The 23,213-nt window shown below is 34.5% G+C and overlaps 1 protein-coding gene across 2 annotated transcripts in view; it reads right to left on the minus strand.

Moving 5' to 3' along the window:
- The window catches only part of Nrx-IV (neurexin-4), a 100,431-nt gene that overhangs the window by 42,622 nt on the left and 34,596 nt on the right, over positions 1-23,213 (minus strand). For both annotated transcript variants that reach the window (XM_072534489.1, XM_072534490.1), the window contains exons 4-8: positions 4,296-4,437; positions 2,878-3,081; positions 470-636; positions 240-416; positions 2-163 (exon numbers count right to left, since the gene is read on the minus strand). In XM_072534489.1, the coding sequence (XP_072390590.1) occupies positions 2-163; positions 240-416; positions 470-636; positions 2,878-3,081; positions 4,296-4,437 (852 nt within the window). The remainder of the gene's footprint in view (position 1; positions 164-239; positions 417-469; positions 637-2,877; positions 3,082-4,295; positions 4,438-23,213) is intronic.

Here is a 23,213-nt window from a genome sequence, read left to right on the forward strand (position 1 = left end):
CAGCAACATAACCGCTTGTTGAAAATGCGTGATAAAGCATAAGGCCGTTATCTTCGTAAGTCCTAAAGGCAAAAGAGGAATTCATGTTTGCCATTCCTTCATATCCCTTCAACTTCGCAAACGAATGCTGAGTCTTAAAAGTAACTGGAACAATTTGTGGTTCCTAAAAATATCAATGTTAGAAACACAAAACATATTATGTATATTGCAGCAGGGAGTATACAAAATTCAATACATACCGGGCAGTTATAAAGGACGTTGAATTTTTCAAATTTGAAACTCTGTCCGTAACTATAAGCCGCTTTAACTTCCTTGAAAAGATTCGTTGAATTAAGGTACATATTTTCCATGCATCCGGTAAAGTTTTGTACAACAACCAATCCTTCTTGAACATTCGGAACACCTCCTACATAAAACTACAACAAACAAGATACAGAAAACCGTTTTTGGTGCCATCAATAACACTTACTCCTCTATTTAAATTTAGTCTCTGGAATTCTCCTTTAATTTTTTCAGTCACAACCACTCTATCTACTGAGAATAAAATATCCCTTCTATTTCTCGATATCACAACGTCGTGCCAAATATTGTCGTCCAATAAACTTCCCACGGAAAGGCTTGTAACGATACCGGAACCTTAAAAATAGAAATTTATATATTTTATTACGAAAAAATTTTTATGGAAATCTTTGCAATTATTTGCCGTATTGCCAGATTCCAGTAAGAGCCTAAGAAGACTCCAGGGTAGTGCTGAATTACCCATGTTCCGACTAAAACCTTAACCACCGTTCCAGAGAAGTGGTCTTGCCACTCAATAAACAACTACAATAAAAAACTAAAAACTTATAAATAAATAACCATACCTATTACCGTAAATCAGAAAATATTTCAGACGTTAGGCCATAAACTAATAAATAATATTAACCATAAATTGAGATCCCTGGTTTAATTTCCTCCTCTGTCCTCCTGCTCCTTTTTCTTCACCACCCCAGAAATCAGAGAGTGTACTCCTCTCCATTCTTTCTCTCCTCTCAACATTACGTTTAGCATGTTTCTTTCATCCAGCCCGAAACCCTCTGCGCCTCTCGAAATCTCCCCTCTCATTTGCCCATGTCTGGCAGTTAAAAATGTGGGTGGGAGCGTCCGGTACCCCATAAACAGTATAGTCTGCCGAGGCAGATTTACCTATTCTATTTGTGAAGGTGCCAAAACTACCATGTCCGGTCAGATACTGCGTCAGAAAGTAATCTATTTTCCTGAACCTACCTACAGTCCCACCACGGCCTCAGATCGGAAATAAGCTCCTTCGTCCACATTGACTTTCCGATATCATTCGCCCATTCTCTCTGCCACTCTACTATCGTTCTTTCTCTCTCATTATCATCTATATTTTCATCCATCCTCCTCGCATACACCCTCGCTCTCTCTTGGCACAACAAAACGATCGGTATCACCGCTCCAATGACATATAGAACCTCATTTGAAACGCGCTAGATACCCTGAGGAGCATTCGCCTTTGCGAAGTCTCCATCAGCTTAGCGTATTTCATACTATTCAATACACTAATCACACGGGGGCAGCGTAGGTTACCACCGACAGGAAAACTCCATTTGGCACCTTTCTTTTGGTGCTACCTGGGCCTCCAATGTTTGGCATCAGCCGTATCAACGCCTCCAGATTTCGGTCCGCCTTCTCTACCGTCTTTTGGATGTGTACTCCGAACCTTACTCCTTCCGACAACCAGACTCCCAGATACTTAATCGATTTAACCCTTGCAACGTCCACACCTTCCACTATAAAGAGAGGATTTTTCCCGGCTCCCTTTGAGAACTAACACCTCAATTTTCTGAGACAGTAGCTGTAGATCGTTATCTCTGATCCACCTACTAATTTCTTCGAACCTATCATACAATCGTCAAACTTATCGACCATTTCCATTACTTTGACCAGTTTGACCACAGACAAAATGAATGTCCGACAATTTCGCATTTGTAAAATTATCCATTCTTTTCGACAAAAGAAAAATTAAATAATTATTAAAAATAATGTTATAACAAACTAAAAGATTTATAATGAAGAAACGCTAATTTGATATTTCGTATTTAACATTAGATAAATGTTGAGAGTAGTCAAATAAAATAACTGATAAATTTTGACAACTAGTCCACTAGACAATATCAAAGAAATCAAAAATACGCGTTTTATTTTTTTTGCATAAAAACGACGAATTCAAAAATGAATTTTAATTTGAAATATCTCAATGGCGTACCACTGAGTGGTTTTTTCTTTAGAGACCATTACCCGTATGCGCGCCAATGATGAATATAAACATCTTAATAGTATGTCAAAAATGCGCTATAACTACCCCTTAAAAACCATCAAATTTTATTTGCATATCTCAACTGGGTTCAGAGCAATACAGAGGAAACTGTCTTGGATGTTTTTAGCTGGACTTGACATCTTTATTTTAGTAAAATATATTTTAGAATATCCAAATTATAGTCCAACTTAATATAATACTACAAAAATTGTTGAAACTTTTGTCCATTCAAGTCTAAACATACACTAACTCTTCTCTGCAACAAACAAAACAACACCTTTTGAAACACTTTCAGAGTTTTTCCAGGTTGTGAATTAGTGGTATATAAAAGGATCATTCAAATTCATGGCACCGTGGAAATACTTATTATCCAAAGAAAGGTAGAAGGCCGAAGATCACGGGGAAGATCCCCTTCAAAATGGACGGACCAAATTACAGTAAACGAAAAAATATCTAGCAATGTTAAGTAATATAATAGTAATGCATGTTAAGTAAGAGATTAATTACGGGTTCCATTATGGATTTCATTCCGATATATGAGTAGAAAAATAAATTACCTAAATCGATATTCAACAACATCCTATTATCCCTAATTTGTAAAGCTATATAATCTCCTTGAGTACCTCTACTGTATAAGAGAATGCCATTTGGTGAGGTAGTTTTGAATCTGAATTTTATGCTTTCTTTTAGGGCGGATACCTGTTCCCTATATAAATCATATTTCAATAACGAACTACCATTGAAGAACATGTTGTCAGCCTCTGAAAAGAAAAAAATTAAATTATAATCAATTCATAATCATCTAAAATCTGTTACATTACATACATATTGCTACTAAAATTCAATCGAGATTAAAAAATGGTCATATCGGTCCATCACTAACAGATATATTGACAATAGAACCGATTTGAAGTGTCAAACTTATCTTTTTAACCCCAGTCTCAAGCCTGGTGCATTATATATATATATATATATATATATATATATATATATATATATATATATATATATATATATATATATATATATATATATATATATATACCGGTATTTAGGCGCCTCGCCCTTCCGGTAGGGATCTATGGAGGAGTATCACTGAGGCGCAAGCCCTTATCTCTTGCCGTACTGCTCCACCATAGGCCGATCAGACACCAGCATATTCTAGTCTAAGCCGCAGATTCATTTTAGAATTTTAAACTGCTGCGTTAGCCTTTTTGTTTTCTGTACACCGAGCTGGGGATCGAACTCACTTCCACTGAACCACACGCAGTGAAGCGAATGAGAAACCGGCCGCCCAGCCCGCTTGTCTATCTGACCGACTGCATCCATATCTGGTGCATTATCCCACAATAAATGAAAAAGGGGGAGGAGTAACAACCACCGGTTGATAGTACCCTGTAAGGCTTCATCTAGGGTTAAGAGCAGATGAGGTTCTACTCAATCGTCCAAAAGGCAGAAGAATATTAAAGAGAAGACCGACATTTTTAAGTCTTAAAAGATAATTGGTATATTGGAAGAATATCCTGGTTTAGTCATTAGGCCTGTCCCACATTACTTGTAAAAAATTTTAGGGAAACGAATCCAAGAATAGAAGAAATGCCGGATGGACACACATGGACGACAACCACGGCGACGAAATAGAACAATAAACTTTGCAATATGGAACGTAACGGACTGGCAAAGTAAAACAGAAGACATTACTAAAGGACTAGAATAACAAAAAAGATGATATCTCGCAAAGAAAATATATCTGGCATTACAAAAACAAAGAAAAAGACAAGGGAATCATTTTAACTGGAAAATTTGTGAATATTTTTAACGGCGTACCAAAAGATTAGAGAGTGATCAAAGAAGTATCTATACTTACTGAACAAAATTGAGTAAGCTAGGAAATTAGACATTTTATAACAATTAACGAAAAAAATATCCAGAATAATTAAAAACTAATACTTAAAATCTTTAAATGTTTACTTACCATATTCACAGCCAAACAATTCGACCCTGAGAGATATACGATCTCGCCATCGTGTAGGGTTTATTCTAATCCATTGGGCAATGATTGGCACCTCAAATTCATTTTTGTGAATAGTGTCACCGTCTACATTGCCAGGAAACATCTAAAAGCAAATTCTAGTGTTTGCAATGAATAACATACCAAATGTAATTAAAAAACGCCCATGAAGAATATTATAAAGTATTGTTATTACTGTTTATAAAATCGTTTTAATGAATATCTTTATAGCAAAAGATGCATTACCAAATGCAAATTCTGGTACATCATGATGGCTTTATTGTAGTTATTTATATATTTACAATTGAATTCATACAAATTAGATAGTATTTAATATATACTTTGACTACGGATAAATCTTTTATAATCGCAATAGGTTATGCAGCTGATTCATTGAGTCGTGTGGCAGGTTTTATGGATTATACTTCATTCAATTTCAAGATAAGCTCAAGGTAAACAATTTCAGACACGTGATCGGTGGGTGTGTCGTGTCCTTGCAGCTTGTTATTGGTTAGCACTTAATTTCTGACCAATGACAAGCTGTGACATGACACCCACCGATCACGTGTCTGAAACTGTTTACCTATAGGTTATCCTGAAATTGAATGAAGTATAGTAAGAAACCTAACCTATATGGTAGGAATGTTTTAATAATCTTTCAAAGATAGATCCATGTAATTGTCCATTACTAATTGTAAACGACTAGGTTTATCATTCAAGCCTCAATAGGCCTCTTAGCTCGAGTAGAAGAGTGCTTGGCGCCCTCTCATATTGAACCTAACCTAACTTATCACTCTTTAAACAAACTGACACACATAAAAATGTGCAAAAGAAATGACTCCTTTTCTACATTTTTTGTAAGAAAAGTGAATTAGCAGAAGCGAATTATAAATTATTTTGCACAATGCATTTGAAAGAGTAATTGGTGAAAAAAACCTCAGTGATAGCTTAATGTTTCAATTTAAAACGGCATTTTTCTAATGTCGATATAAACGGCTGGAGTAGAAAACTATAGCTGTTAGTTTTCTGGATGTTATCCAACTAACTTCCCTTCCTTGTGATTCTACGAATGTCTCCTATTAACGATATAATAACAGCGTCTTACTATAGATACATAACTGAGCCTTTGACCATTCTTAGTATTTGTGACTGGTTCTTTGTATTATCTTGATGTTAAATGGATTTGATTAATCAAAATGTACATGGATAGTTTATTGTTTTAATGCAAGTTTTGTTTCATTCTAAAAGCTAACTCAATAATTTTATTATATTGTTAATCTGTGTTTTATTTATGCGGATATATGTGCTTGTCACTACTACAACACTACTCTCTACTCAAATATCAGAAAACTGAACGAAGAAGATTTAACTAATCGATATTGGAGACTTAAGAACTCACCTCCACTTTGTGAGGCTTTTAGAAGCCTGACAAATTTTGATTATGACTTTAAATCAGAGGATAATCTTAACATCGAACATTTTTATTTGTGCTTGCAACCCATTACTGTGATACAACCGAATTACCATGTAAACTCTTCTGTTAGCTCGAATATTTTGAGGTCCTGTTTATCTAGTCTGTCAGACTCTTTAGTTATTTATACGGATGCCTCAAAGTCTATTGTTGGTACTGGGTGTGCTTTCTACATTCCATCAACTAATACAGAAAAACTTTGTCGACTAAATCCTAGTTTTTCAATCTTTAGTACTGAAGCTGTAGCAATATATGAAGCATTAAGATACTTTGAAAACACTCAGAATAAATCTGTTACAATAGTATCTGACTCATTGTCTGTTATGTTAGCCATTGAAACTTTAAATTTTCCTAGTAATAACTCAAATATATATGTCTTTCAAATTAAAAAACTTGTTTATGACCTTTTTAAAAACCGAAGAGTTGTTCATTTTTTGTGAGTTAAAGCACATATAGGTCTTAAATACAACGAACATGTTGACCTATTAGCTAAAAAGGCCATTGATACCGGAACACAAGCTGATCACCAAATCTGTAGACAAGACGCATTAACAGTAATTAAAAATAATATCAATAGTAAATGGAAACAATCTTGGCATATATATAGTACGCAGTCTTCCTCGCAATATGCTTCTATACAGCCTTTAATCCCAAGTGATTATTGTTTTAAAAATTATTCTGATCCACGAAGGTATATAACATCCATAATTAGAATAAAATTTGGACACGCGTGCTATCCTAGTCATCTGTCCAAACTAAAAATCGTAAATTCAAATTTATGTCCAGACTGTCAAAAAGAAGGTGATCTAGAACACATTTTCTTCGAATGTAAAAAATACACAAAACAAACTGAAGATCTACTTTTAGTCAACATCAAAATTTTTCCTCCGTACAATATGTGCTATCTGCTATATATCTCTAAATATAAGAGTTGTAAGTGAATGTTTGATGGAATTTATTTGCAAGAGTAAGCTTAATATTTAACTGTAATTAGAATCCTAACCTCTGTTTTACCCCATTTGTTATTACCTTTTATCCGTGACCCAATCTAGTTTGTCTTAAAAGCAATGTCTTGATGGGTCTCTAGACGAGAAACGAGTATCCATGTTTTATCTCTATCCTATCCTTAATAATAATTTTAATGCTTAAAATTTGTAATGCTACTTAAGTTTGAAATTTATATTATCTTTTTATTCTTTCTGGGCAGAAAATTTTGTGCTTGTCATATATATTTTATCGCTTAATTGCAGGGTATTTTACTCGAAAGACTTTTATGTGTCATAAATTATTCGTCCAATTCCAATGCTATTTGGATTTGTTTACTTTCTAGTGATTAATCCATGTATCTAATTGATTAAGGTGAAATTAAAAATGTATGAAAGCAGTGATAGGTTATTTGAGAACAGCAAATTTGTTGGTGTCGACAGCGAATGTAACAATTTCAATAGTTGGTTTAGTTAATCCAGCATCAATAGATAAAGGACATATGCTCGGTAGCATTGAATCTGTCCTGACTAGAGAGAAATATGTGTAAGTTTTGAGAACAGAGAAGCAGAATGTTTTATAGGCAGAATTTGTTGAATGTTCGCTAAACGTTTTCGATCTTAATCGGTTTACTAAATAATTGCGTTCCTCAATAGGGAAGGTAGAGTGTATAAAATGTTTCCGAGTTGATATTTGAGTGATTGTACTTTTAGGAATGAATTACATTCAAATTTAAAAGAAAGCATTCAAACAAACAGTTTAATAAGTTTAATAACCAATTTGAAAATAAGAGACACCTGGTGATCAAATAATAGGAAAAAAGGAAGAACAAAAGGAAAAGTAAAAGATAAAACAGTATCACGAGTAATAACAAAATAGGTCTGACACAGATCTTTAAATTTATAAGGTTGGCAACAAAAGAATCGTAATTAGCTGCAAGAGAAGCTAAAGTAGAAGTGTATAAAAATATTATAACAAATTCTAGAGAAACCAAGAGGATGAGAAACATACAAAGACAACAGATCACCAACCAGATCAACGAGATTTTTGGAATTCTTCTATATAGCTAGAATTCACAAGCTTTTATTCTCTTCTCCATAGTCTCGGGCAACGGGCTTCAGTCATAAGCTTAGATCCTTGCTGTTTAATTGCTCCATTTTATAGAAAGCAGCACTGGCTTTTTGGATTTTACATTTGATTTCCTATAAATAATCCCCGATTCCATTCAATATACAGCCTAGATATGTAAATTTTGGCACTAGTTGTAGTATGGTCTGATAAATATAATCTCTTTTAAAACAAAAACATGTTTTTCCAGAAAATTATTTTGTTATTATTCGATATAGTTTCCTTTTAGCTCAATATTAAGATTCCAGCGATTTTTCAACTTCTTCATGCCGTCCGAATAATAGGATTTTAGAAGCTCGGCGAAATATGAGTTTTTTCGTCAATTATCGCTTTATTCCAGCTGAAATTTTTATTTACGACCCATCTCTTCACATTTGGGAACACATAATAATTCCAGGAGGTCAAATCAGGAGAATGAGTCGGATGAGAAAGCAATGCGAAGCACAACTCATGATCTTTGACATTGTCATAACACTCTTGTGGGCCGGTACATATAGGCCGTGTTTATTGTTATTGTCTTGGAGAAACAACACTTTTTTTGTCAATATGGTACCGTTTCTCTCTGAGTTCCCACTCCAATTCGTCCAATCATCATTCAATCTTCGCTTATCCACTGCTGGACATAGATCTCCCTCATAATTTTCCATCTATTTCGATCTTGTGCCTCTTGCATCCAATTCCTATGACAACGTTTTAGATCGTCAGTCCAACGTGTAGGCATCATCTCTTGGTCTCCATTCCAGTATCCGCTTTGTCCATCTATTATCTGTCATTCGAGCCACGTGTCCTGCCCAGTTCCATTTCAGTGTTGCTTCTCTCTTTACTGCATCAGCCACTCCTGTTCTTTGTCGTGGCTGGCGATTTGGGATCTTGTCTCGTAGTGAAACGCCCAACATAGCACGCTCCATCGCCCTTTGACACACACGGATCTTTTGAACTGTTCTCCTTGTCATGGTCAACGTTTCGGCACCGTAAGTTAACACTGGCAAAACACACTGATTAAACGTTTTTCTTTTAAGGCATATTGGTATATCAGACGATTTGAAAATATGGTTCAGCTTGCCGAAGGCTGCCCAAGTCAGTCTTATACGACGGAGAAGCTCAACGGTTTGGTTATCTTTTCCTATGCGAATCTCATGACCTAGGTATTTATAGGCCATTACCTGGTCTATGGATCTTGTTCCTACGCATATATCTTCGCTGACTACAAGATTTGTCATCATCTGGGTTTTAGATATATTTATTTTCAATCCCCCTTCTAGCGAGGAAAGGTAGAGCTGATTTAAAAGTTCTTTGGCCTCATCTATCCTATCAGCTATTAGTACAATATCATCTGCAAACCTTAGATGGCTAAGCTTTTCTCCGTTTATGTTTATGCCCTTGTCGGTCAGTTTTGCCCTTTTACATATATATTCCAAAAGCGTAGTGAACAGTTTCGGCGATATGGTGTCCCCCTGGCGTACTCCACGTTGTATCGGGAATTTCTGGGTTTGACGATCACCCACTCTAACACTGGCTGTTGCGTTTTGGTATATATGTTTAATTATATTTATATACCGATAGTCAATTCGGCATTCTGTCAAGGCTTCCAACATTTTTTGTTGATTTACGGTGTCGAATGTCTTTTCATAGTCGATTCGTCCAATAATGCACAATAATATTTGCTAATGAGAGATCGAAAATATTTTTTTTTCATTTGCGTAATTTTTTAAAACACAACTAAATGCAGCTGTCAAAAATAGACTAGGGTTAAAAAAGGTTAGACTTTCTAGAACTAATCTTTTTTTGAAATCGCAGAGCCTAATCGGCCAAGGAGGTTACTTATCAGACCACCAGATATAGGTAATCTTAAAAGGAAAATATTTTGCCCGCAATAGTTAAAAACGAGAGCTTCATAAAAAATCAACGTGATAATTCAAGTAAATATTTCGGAAGAGAAATAGCAAATCTTAAATAGCAGTTTACATATTAAGATGAAAGATAGAACAATCTCCTCGTACAGTAGAGACCTTATAGTAAGGTACAATTAAATAATGGATCCAAAAAATGCATCCAAAGTAAAAGTTTTTCTCCAACACCAAATTGTTCTATATGGTCCATATATTGTTCAGTAAAAAGTTACACCATTTTGAGTGTCGGGTTTGGGGAAAGGGACGAAGAGAAGTCGGTAAATTAGTAGTATTTTACGTTTTTGTCAATATTTCTAAAACTATGCGGGAAAAACGCTCTTGAGGGTGAAAAAGCTGGAATAAAGGTAAATGGAGTTCCCATTAACAACATTAGATATGCGGACGACACTGTGATCTTAGCCGAAAATATTGAAGATCTTCAGAGACTGGTGACCAGAATAGCGGAGTATGGAAAAGAGTATGGTCTAACAATGAATGTCAAGAAGACACAATTTATGAGAATATCGAAAACTCAAAGAAATAACGAGAATCTTCTAATAAACGGAACCAACGTCGAACAAGTGGACAAATATGCATATCTGGGAACAATGATTAACTCCACAAATGATTACATTCAGATCAAAATCAGAATAGAAAAGGCTAGAGCAAATTTCAACAAAATGAGAAGAGTGCTATGTACAAGGGATTTAAAATTAGAACTAAGAGTTAGGTTGGCGAGGTGCTATGTTTTTTTCGACTTTATTTTATGGAATGGAATCTTGGACCTTGAATGCGACATCAATAAAAAAACTGGAATCATTGGAGATGTGGGTGTATAGAAGAATTCTGAAAATATCGTGGATAGAACACGTCACAAACAAAGAGGTTCTGAGAAGGGTGAATAAAGAAATAGAAATTTTAAATATGCTCGTAATTAAAACAAGACAATTGAAATATCTCGGACATATTACACGTAGAGAGAAATACACCTTGCTCCAACTGATTATGCAGGGAAAGATCCAAGGAAAGAGAAGCATAGGGAGGCGTAGAATGTCATGGCTGCGCAACTTGAGAGAGTGGTACGGATGTACATCAAATGAACTTTTCTGAGCAGCCGTCTCAAAAGTCCGAATAGCTATGATGATTGCCGACCTCCGCCGCGGAGATGGCACTTAACGAAGAAGATGCGGGTTAGCGTGGACAATGTTCTATACAAATATGTTCTACATTAAATTTGGAACAAAAAAATCTTTTGCTAATCCTTCTAAAACGAACAGTTACGGAGGGTGTACGTGTAAACCATGCTACATAAGATTACGAGAAATTAATAAGCAAATTATTATTAGAATTAACATTCAATGAATTACACTTCAAAAGAAAGTTAGCTGTTAAATCCCTTGCCTCTATAACCAGGTCAATGAAAATTAATACCACCCCTGTATGTGTAAACCCAAACACTCTCTTACATCGGATGGTGTGCACAGTAAGGAGTGATGAGAGACTTGAAGAAATATTTCAATATCCTCCATCTTTTTTCGACGAATCTGGCTTGATGCGAAAAGGAAACAAATCTTCAATGGTTACTGTTTTGGTTACAGACACAAAAGAATCATCATGTAGGTACTCTAGATTCAGGGACAAATGTCATACATCATTGATGGAGGTCACTTCTTTTATGGTGTTGTCTGGCGACGCCCAGCTACCCTCAAAGAGATTTACGAGCAATACAGAGACTACGTAATTACTCATTACGGAACAGCGACTGTTGTATTTGATGGATACAAGCAAGGAAATACAAACGATGAAGAACACCTACACAGAGTAAGTCCTAGCATTGAAGTAAAAGTTGAAGACTCAATCCATGTAAATATAAACCAAAGTGAATTTTTAGCTAACGCTAACAACAAAAAGGGTCTTGTTTCACTGCTTACAGTACCCTTGCAAAGATGTGGTTGCACAGTTCATCAAGTATCGGGTGACGCTGACTTAATCATTTTAACAGCTATTAATGAAGCTAAGAAAGACCTTGAATCTTATGTTATTGGTGATAACACGGACCTACTAGTTTTGTTGACTGTCCACGCACCATCAGAGAAGAAATTGAAAATGGTGGTACCAAAGAAAGACAATCAGCAGGAAAATGTTTATACTATTGCTGACTGTCAACGAGGCATTGGAAATATGAAGGATGTACTCCTTGTAATATACGCCTTTACAAGATGTGACACGGTATCAGCTATTTACAAGAAGGGGAAAATTATACATTATAAGAAAGTGCAAGCCAACGACTCTCTTCGTAGAAAAAATCTAGTCTTCAACGACCCCAAAGCTGACCACAGTGCAGTAGCTGACGCCGTAAAGCATTTCCTTCTTGCGATGTTTGGTGCAAGGAACATGGAAGATCTAGATTGTTTTCGGTATCTATTACTATTGCAAAGCAGCCTATACACTATTTGCTCACGTTAGCTGCACTAGCCCCCACTTCACGAGCTTTCTAGCCAGAATTCGATCAGAACCTACTACCAGGTACAGCAGTGGCCGAATGAGAAGAAGAATCCACTCAAGTCGGGTTGAAAGAAGATTAACGAACACCAGACACCAATTACAACAGTACGTGCTATAGCTCCCGAGGAATTAGTTTCCCGTATAGTGTCTACTTGCAAAGACGAATGCATCCGTAAATGTAGAAAGAATGGTTGAAACTGCTCAAGCATATGCAGCAATTGCTCAGATATAGGATGTGACAATAGGGACACAACCGTCAGAGAGGAAGATATAGAAGAGGAGGATGTTGTATTTGAAGAGAACTGAAACGGATGAGTAAGTTTACTTGAACTGATAAATAAGTTTGCTTAAAACTCATTGCATTATAATCATCATTATTATGCAAGAAATATTTTGAGTATTTATAATTTTAATTTGTTGGAATCTACTGTTGGATAGATTGTCGACATTGTCCATAGAAAGTACAGAGTAGGTTTCTCCGTACCACAGATTTAAATGGCCTAGCCCTGTGGAAGACTCTTTTCCCTTCAAAAGCAGCGCCCCTTGAGAAGGTGGTGAGGTTAATGTTCCTTCAAGGACTTATCGCTAACATACCACCGGCCACTGAAATAGCAAATTACATTTACAAAACACAATCCTGCTAAAAAAATTAGTTTCTTCACTAATAATATTGTAATTTGCCCTAAAACATAAAAAATATGGAAAATCTCCACTTTTACACCCTCCGTAACTCCGGAATCGTTGATTTTACAACAATTATGCATATGATCTCTCTCTTGTTTTAAATTTGACGTAGAACATTTTTATGTATAACCTTCTTCAAGCTAAACCGCAGTTTTCGAAATATTTGCGAAAAACGTAAAAAACTAATAATTTACAGAGTTCTCCCCTCACTCCCCCAAACCCGACGCTAAAATAGTGTAACTTTTTACTGAACTATATGTGAACCATATACAACAATTTGGTGTTTTAGAATAACTTTTACTTTGGATGTCAGGGTTTGGGTCTAATTATACCATACTATTAGAAAAATAAGCCAGGACACGCAAAACCATAAATACGATGATCAGATTTGCTTAAAAACTTTGCAAGCCCGAGTTTGATGCATATAGAAAAATGAAGGCAACTATAAGAGATTGAAATCCAACATTAGACAAATATAGTTTTATTATAACAAATGTTTTTAAAGGACAAACTGTATTTGTAATTTATTTACTAAACTTCTAAATCCTATTGATTTTGTTTTGGCAATATCTTCGACTAATAAAATTTGTCCATAAATACAATATCATTATTAAATATTCTGCTTTCTACATGATAGACACGGCGTCGCCCATTTTTATTACGAATAAACTGCATCGGAAAGTGTCTACTATCCGCAACATGCTCCACCACCGTTTATATTGAGAAAACCATGTCTGCATATGTTTTTTTCTCATATTCACCCTCTGAAAACAGACTGCCCCAATATGAATTAGTCCCGCTGTGCATCCACTTCATAAAAATCAATAGAAAGACCTTAAAATGTAACGTTTATAAATTCATTTGTTTTTTTTTTGTATACGGAATTAGTTATATTTTAAGTTGTTTTTAATTAGTAAAAACAGCTTACAGTTTTTTCTTGTGTAATAATAAAAATGTACTATGTGCATTTCAATCGCACTGTTTAAGTTAATTGTTTCTTCTTGCAGTATCTATCCGTTGCTGATGTTGAATATTATATGAATGATTCCCTCTGATCCCAGATGCCATCGTTTCCTATCGTTCCAGTCTCCTTCCGAGAGTCCTCTACGTTCCATTTCCGTGTGGATGATTGAAATCCATATTTTTCTTTGTAACGTTCCAAAATTCTGTTGCGTTACATCTTGTCAACATATTAATTCCTATAAACATTTTTTCACGAAATAATTTTGTGCCGCTAATAACCTTCTAACAAAACAACCGGTAACCGTTTAGCTACCTCCGGCGTACTTTTCAAACATTACCGCTCGGTTGCTATAATATAATTCCTCGTTAGGACTACACACTTTGCTCTTTTGACCAAATTGGTCATTGTTTGCAAATATTCCCAAATACCGTTTTATAACTGCCGAAAAGATTCCGTTAAAGATCACCCTAAGTTCCGTCTATTTTCGACCACCCAGGATAATTAACGGTATTTCCCTGTGTAAATGTTTCTCCATAAAAATGAATATCTTTCTATCTAATTTAATTTTTTCGTTGTAGAAGATTAAGTGAAGTTCGACTAGTGTGTTTTCGAAGACCCCTATCAAAGGGTAAGATATTTTTGATACCTTTTGTTTTTCTTTATATTTTTATCTTTCGTTTTCTTCTCATCTAATTAGGGTCCTAAGTAAATCCAGATTGTCCAAAATTAATTCCAAACGTGAATCCAACGTTGATCTCAAATTAGCTCCAAGCGTAGTCCCGAGTTAATCCGAATATGTTTCACCTCAGCTAAGTATGGAGCCCCAGTCTATTCAAGAGTTGGCTACACAGTAAGTAAACGTCCAGTTGATCTGCTCTATAGCTCAAAGTTATCGTGAGTACTTTTTCTTATATGTATTTTCAGACGATTTAATTGAAGTTATTATAAGTTAAAAAAGTAAAACTGATTTACAGCTATGATATCATCCCGTATGGTATTTTTTACTTCCATTTTTTCTCTAATGGCCTCATTTCTTACACGATCAAGTAAATGTAAACCGGAATATCTTCTCTGGTACGTCAGCAGAACTACTCCGGATTTATATGTTGTCCAAGATGGTATATTATTAAGTCCACTTATGTTTTTAAAATATATCCGGAGCGATTCTACTCTTCTTTTTATGTAGACAAACTCTGTCTGTTTTTCAATGTGCCTCTAGTAAGTTGTTATTCCATCGTTTTTGTGGTCGTCCTACTGATCGTTTTCCTATTGAGGAACTGTCTCTTGCCGTCTTTACTACTATATTTATTGTCACTCGGCTTATATGATCGTTCCATTCTACTCTTCTATTTCTTACTTAGTCCTTGATGTTCTCCACCTTGCATCTACGTCTAGATGTAATTCTATCTCTGTCCCATAGTGTTTTATCATCAATTTTTCTCCCAAAGTGTTTTCATCTCTGCTGTTTCTAACATCCTTTTTGTTCACTCTATCAGGTTGTGTTTCTGAAAACAATTTTTGAGAAAAAGCAAAGTCGTAGCTCAACAAGCTAACATATTTACGTGTAAGGTCCGTTTTTGATCCCAAAACAATTTTAAAACGCGCTTGTCAAATGTTTCAAAGCAAACTCAAAAAAGCTTGCATTTCTTTTAAATTAAATCATTGTTTTCATATTCCACTTCATCAAAAGTGAAATTACTTAATCCTCGTTTACTTCATCTATATACCAATCGAACTTTCCGTATTATACATATTACATAAGCTTTTGTCCACTTCTACTGGATTAATAATCGTGTTTAACTGGAAATTTCAAATATAGTGCAACGACGAGGTATTTAATACAGTTTCAGCAAATAATTCGGTTCGACGGGATTGCTGTGTAATTCAATAAACTTTCTACTGAATTTCTCTAGGGTAGACTGTAATTCTGTCCTTTCTAGCAAATATTGCACGGGATTCATTCATCAGGAAACAACCATTAGCTTCCAGATATAATTTTTTTCTTTTCCATAAAGTATTAAAAAAAGCTTTAAAACAATTTTTAAATTATAAAACTCTGGTTTTCTTGAATTTATTCAAACATTGTTCATAGAGTTTTTAAATTTCATATATTCCTTCCATTTGTTTGAAACCATGCACGTATAATGAGTTACAGAAGATGTAATTTGAAAGTGAATAGATAAAAATACTTTTTTATATAATATACATTTGTACAAAAATTAGGCGTACTTTGTTTCGTATTATACAAATTTCATTAAACGATTTTTTAAACAGTATGAATTTTAACGTATATATACATTTATTGTAACATCCCTATATACAGTGCGTTAATTGTTGAATTACACAAAGAAATTTCTAAACAAAAAAAGCTATATTGCAGCAATATCGACTTAAATGCCAAGAAACGACTGTGGTTCCGTTAGATTGAGTAGTCGATTCCAGTTTAGTTCCTGATTCGTAGCCTAACATTTCGATTTGCTCATGTTTAAATCAAAATTTGGAATCTCACAAATTCCATATTTCCGCGTTAAGTGCTCTTTTTAGTGAAAAAAGTCGCATTTTGGTTTGAACCACCTTGATTTAGTTTAGAACTTTACTATTCTAAAAAGCTACCGCACTAACAGAATTTACAGCTTGCTATCTCGAATGCTCTACCGAATATAGAAGCTCATAGAAAGCAAACCCTTAACAAAAAAGTCACCCTGTATCGCAATGTAAATACAGAATGTTGGTAACTCGGTCAATAGAACCGTTAATAATCAAATTGTTTACTAAAGTCATACAAACTTCTTGCAATCGCTATGGAACCAAGATTTGGTCGAGTAGTAAAGACGTGGCTATTAAGTCTTATGTAGCTGGAATCAAGTAACATTTCTGTACTTTTTCAAAACTTTACACAAAGTAAAAAATGTTCGATTTGGGTTTCTATCCGAAAATCTATAAGAATAACAGCTGCGCGCCTTACAACTCGACCAAATCTTGTTTTCACAGCGATTGTCACAAATTTGCGTGGATTGTGCAAACAATTTAATTATCAGTTCCTCTATCGATCGGGTTACAAACCTTGTTTACTTAGATTTGAAACGTAATGAACAACTTATTTTTATTAGAAGTTAGTGTAAATAGATTTTAGGAAGCCGTTGTAAAAATAAGTAAATTAATAATTTATACAAAACGAAGCGAGAGTTTAATCTAAATCTAACTTTACAGTGGTGTCAGAAGTGGGATTATTTGTTGAAATAATTTATAAATTAGACAATTCGCAAACATTTGTGACAGAAATTATAATAGTAATTGGACATTGAACTTTTGAAGTGTATTCGAGGCTATAAAACAATTCCCAATAATCGAGCGAGTTATTCGACTTTGGATAAAGACGATGCCGATGCTGCTAAAAGATCTTACTGTAAAGAAGTTGCGCCAACGGCTTGACGAGCGGGATAAAGATTCTAATAATTCCAAGAAGGTCATATTCAATACCGATTAAAAGAACTCATTTACAATGGGTTAGAGACATTAAAGTTTCAGTCATCAGAAGATGCAATCATGGAAATGATTAAAGAAACTTCTAGTCGATAAAAATCTCAATGAAACTTCTGAAATTATCAAAGAAACTTATAAAACCAATAAGAAATTGGACGAAATTTCAAGAATAACCGAAGAGAAATTCGAAAAATTCCCCAAAATTATAAAAGCTTCTAGAATTAAAAAAAATTCTAAAACGAATGAAGAAAAAATAAAACAATGCAGAAAAATATAGATGGTTTAGAAGAGAAAATGGAACAAATAGAAATCGTGATTTATCATCAACTAGAAACAGATGTAGCAAATCCAGGTCAGATAGTGAAAAAAGAATTGACAAAAGAAGAATCATTAGAGACTTAAATTGCCACCGTTTGGTGGAAAGTCTTCTTGGTCTATAAATCTTACACACAATATGGAATTATTGCGACGGCCAATTATTGACCAGAAGAGGAAAATGTTGTTTCCATGATTGTGGCTTTACGAGGTGATGCTGTCGATATTTTACAATCAATTCCTAAGGTTCAAGAAACATGTTAAGAGACTTTATTCAATCCACTAGAAAAACGCCATGAAGATGTCCATCAAGTATCCAAAGCACAACTCCGACGTATAATTTAGCGCACAAGCGTCTAGCAACACTCTGGTGTAACGCTAGAACGTTCTTTAGTAGTTGAGGATGAGAGGGAGAAAGAGTGGGAGGAGAGGGAGAGAGGGGAGAGAAAATGAGATAAAATTACAGAAAGTTTTACGGCAAGTAAGATCAAAACTATTAGATGAAGTCATCGTAGATTTTCACCAGCATCAGTACAATTAACAGTAATTGGCGGGATCATTAAAACATACGACGAAATTAATATGCCCATATTATGTACATTGTTCAGACGACATCCAACACAAAATATTAATTGCTGAGATTTCCGATTAGTTAATATCGGACCGGAACTTTTTAAAAAAATATTCGGACTACACTTGATAATAAAAATTGGGTCTTCAACGTCAATGATAAAGAAAAAAGTAGAGTTTGTATAACCTTCTGGCTCGCAAGCGCCCCTATCATGATAACGACCGCTTATGTAGCCAAGATTGGCGGCTTTACGTACCCTCCGAAGCACGGAAGCGACTCATTTAAATTATAAATCGAAAAATTTATGGTGCTAGTGCCGAGAACCGAACTCGGGTCCTTGGAATACCAACTTGGTAAGTCAGTACCATAGCCACTGAGCTACGGGGCTGAACGACAAAGAATTCTTCTTTCATGAAGACAAAGTGGAATGGACGGATGGTAAATAATTATTCTTTTATGAGGACGAAGTGGGAGACCACAGAAGGAAAATTGTAAGGACCAGACTAATGGAAACTGTAGAGTGAAAAGTTTAAAGATGGTCGAAGATGTTAACCATAGGAAGTTATTATACGTGTTCGAGACGTAGTTACTGTCAGATTTATGAACAAAGGAAACTGCTATCATACTGAATAGAAGAAGTTTAGTATCACAGAGTGTTCTTGTAACTTGGATTTGTTCTATGGTTAGGACTAATAAATCTTCGAAGTCAAAGTATCCGAAAGAACTTGTTGATATCCATGTTGATAAGTATCCTAAAGAGACACAAAAGGTAACGGTTATGATAGTACAATTTCAAGAAGTTTTTGGTAGAGATAAAAAGGATAAGGTCAAAAAAGGACAGTCATCCGTAAAATCAATACCGGATATCCTATAGTTTATTTTTATGAACGAGAGAGTAATTAGCATAATTTTAACTGGTACCTCCGACCACTCCATGGGCGTGCTCAAGATTAATTGAAAAATTACTTTGAATAATTGTAAAAAATAAATGAATTATTTCAGTGTTATAAAGTGTTATGTGTATGTAAACGAAAGTGACCTCTTTTATCACACACTATATTAGAACTGACTGGCCTACATTAAAAAGGGTTTTAAAAAATTCACATTTTTTTTAATTTTTATTAGAGAATTATTTAATTATTTTTATAGTCTAAGGTATGTTAAATAGATGAATAAAAATATTAATATAAAACTTACAGCTACTTGTTACAAATCCAAATCAGATTCAGAAGATGAACTTTCAGAACCAAGATTTATAATAACTGGCTCGATCATTTTATCAGTAATATTGTCCAGCTTCCACATTTTTTCCTCTTCTTTAATAGTGTGATTTACTGCCTTTTCCCAGTTTTCAGGTTTTACATTATTTACAGCCTCCAAAAACAACTGTTTAACATCATGAATTTTAAAAGTGGTATTTTTTCTTGAAACTTCACTCTTTATCTGTGCCCATACCAGTTCAATCGGGTTTAATTCACAATGATATGGTGGGGATCTAAGTACTGTCATTCCACGATTTTTGGCAATTTCATCAATTTCGTATTTTTTAAATTTTTCTTTATGAAGGGCACACAACGAATAAAGTTCCTTTCTTATAGATCCGGGATGGTACGTAATATTTTTTGAACTTAGCCAATTCTGCAAGTCTTTTTTTAACCACTTGGTTGTGGGCAGTCCTTCTATAAGTCTGGAGTGATAACTTGCATTATCCATTACTATTACACAGTTCTTAGGAAGAAGATCTATCATTTGTTCGAACCATTCTTGAAAGACATCAGCGTTCATGTCTTCATGGTAGTCACCGGTACGAGTTGATTCAAAAGTTAATAAACCACCTTCAACAAAACCGTCTGAACTGCCAATGTGTACTATTATCAGCCTGCGTCCCTTTCCTGATGGTGGGTTTAAACCAGTAGATAACTTATTTACAAAAGCGTGCCTTTGACTTGTAACAGTTTCATCCTGCCAAAATGTATTTGGTGTATGACCCTCGTTGATCCATGTTTCATCAAGATAAAATATTTTTCTTTTTTGGTTTCTCATTTCCTTTATGGTTCTTAGAAAATGTCTTCTCCATATGACAATATCGCTTCTTTCTAATAAAATAGACTTTCTGAGATTCTTTTTCCAGCGGAAGCCTATTTCTTTTAAAAGTCTCCATAACGTACTTCGACTCATTTCTGGGTAATCCTTATCATCTCGAACTGAGACAAGAACTTTATCCAATGTTGGAAATTCTTGTCTAAAGAAGAATTCATGCACTTTCCGTCGAAGTCCTTCTTTAAAATGATATTCTATTTGAAATTTTGGTTTCCCTGGAGCATTACGTGGCATTTGAAAACTACCACATTTCTCTTCTTTAATAACTCTGTAAATCGTAGATTTCCCAACACCAAGTGTACTGCTAACTAACTCAACGGTCTCATCAACACTTTCACATAAACGTTTGTCTGTAAATGATTTAAAACAATTAAATATTAATGTTTTTTCATTAACTGTTAAAGGACCAATTTTTCGGCGTTTACACGGCACTTCCAAATTTTCCATAACACTAGTATACACAATAAACTGCACCTTGCAACTGAAGTACCTACTTTTAGTGAACTGTTAAGAATTTTGAATACGCCACTTGGACCTTCCTACAAAATGGAAAAACCCACTATCACATTTTCTGTGGAATAAGTTTAGAAGGTAATTATCTAGTCAATTACTGTCGTAGATTCCTGGAATTAAAGAATTCAATGTTTGATTGTTGAAACCCTTACTTCGTGGAATGCACTCATTTCAGATAAAATAAAACGTTTTATTTTATCTAAAGAATTAAACTTTATTTTGCAAATAGGTAGGTACTTATTAAACTTTTATTGGTTATATATAACCAATAAAATAAACATCTTACATTTCTTGCAAATTCATTAGTACCTGTTAACCTCCATCACTCCGACACTGGCAACCTTATTTAGGGATTAGTAACCCTCACAACTATTGTATTCTATTCTGCTCCAACCTTTATACATGGTGGTCATAGTCAATTTAAAATTGTTTTCCTATATACTTCTGTAAACTTGTTGACAAATATCTGTTTTTCATTGAGTCACCCGTATCAACAGTTTAGGGATTTGCATACATAATTTATTGTTTTATTACTCTCTCATACATAAAAATACACTATAAGCCAATCAGACAACAACTGAGACGACTTCCATTTGCGAAACGAGATGTAGTTGAAAAAAATTGGTTTTTTTTACTTTTGTAAATTAATTTGTTAGTGTTAATATTAAAATACTTGTATAATTGTATCTTTACACACAACTTTAAGTAACGATTTTTAAACTTTTTTTTAAGTTAATTTTTGAACGAGCCCAAAAATAAAATGAGCTAGGTAACCTGATTCGATTTTGTCAGGGAACTACTCTGCGAACCAACCTTAACACTTCAGTCGTCAGAGACGAAAATGCCGCTGAACTTCTAAATATCATAAGAACAAGCTGAATTTTGACCCCAAAAAAATATGCAAAAAAGTTGACTACTCCCACACTATCGGCTTCCCCTTTTCCCCTTAAAAAACCTCCCGTATGGACGGGGGGGGAATGGATTTGACAAGAATATATAATGCCACAAAAAAAAAATGTTTCAAATAAAAAATGTAGCTGAGATCATTTTGAACAAAAATGTTTATTATAACTTTTTTGTGTAGAATAAACCATTCTCTAAGAAACAACGCTTGAAGCGGTCTGCGATTTTGCATGTCAGTTGCAGTTACAGTTGATTTTGCGTGCGTAACTGACATTCGAAATCGCCGGTCCCTTCAAGTATAAAAAGTGCTAATAAACATTTTTCTTCAAAATTATCTCAGCTATATTTTTTATTTGAAATCTATCCCCACCTCCTTAGGGGCGGGGTTTTTGGGGGTAGGAACGGTAAACTTTTTTGAATCTTTTTTGGGGTTTCAAAATTGACATTCTCAGCAAAATTCAGCTTGTTCGTTTCGTTTTAAGAGGTCAAATGTCTGACAAATGGACTATAAGCATTTTAAGCGTTTTGTAAGGGCTACAGTTGTAGCTTGTATGTACGGTTGCTGCAATTAATGTCATAACAATCTAACTCCTAAACGCATATTTCAACAATCAGAGCACCGAAGAAAAATAAATGTTAATAATAACAGCACAAAAAGAAGAATTAATAAGCAGAAAAATAAAGACGTGAGCGTTCAAAGCAAGTTTGTTAAAAAAAGACTTAGAATTAACTAGTAATATAGTACAATCATAAATTTCTTATTTTGAATTACCTTATAAAACAGTTTTTTACCATAGAAAGTAGAATAAAGAAGTTTGCAAAAAGCATTACGAAGTAAAAAACACAAATAATGATGTAGTTAGCGTTTTTCGCTGAAACGCCATCAAAGTAGACATTTAAATTCATGTTTAAATAAATAAGTCTATATTTTTGAAGATTATGGATTTTAGATTCTTCTCATAGTGATGGAACACTGCTGTCATAAATATACCTCCTCATTTGCTTGTTCTAATCCCAAGCAACTTTAGTAACACCATATAAAAATCCTTTTATATAATTTCCAGATCAAAAGGTATAATTTTATGTACACAGGGCTTGGTGAGAGAATCTATCAGGTGCATATCCAGATGGCCAAAATTCTATAACCAAGTATCATGCCGAAGCTAAACTAATACCCGAATCTATACAGAAGTGTTTGAAAAAAATAAATACGATCTACATACAATGAAAAAAAAAGTGGTTGATTAGTGGATTTTTAAAGGGACGCACTGGGAAAATCTGTGAGGATTTAGACAATTAAATTGTTTAAGGAACCATAAATAAATACAGGGAATAAATATAATGGCGGACACAAGAAATCTACACCTGCAGA

Source organism: Diabrotica undecimpunctata, chromosome 6 (assembly GCF_040954645.1).
Source record: "Diabrotica undecimpunctata isolate CICGRU chromosome 6, icDiaUnde3, whole genome shotgun sequence".
Lineage (NCBI taxonomy): Eukaryota > Metazoa > Arthropoda > Insecta > Coleoptera > Chrysomelidae > Diabrotica > Diabrotica undecimpunctata.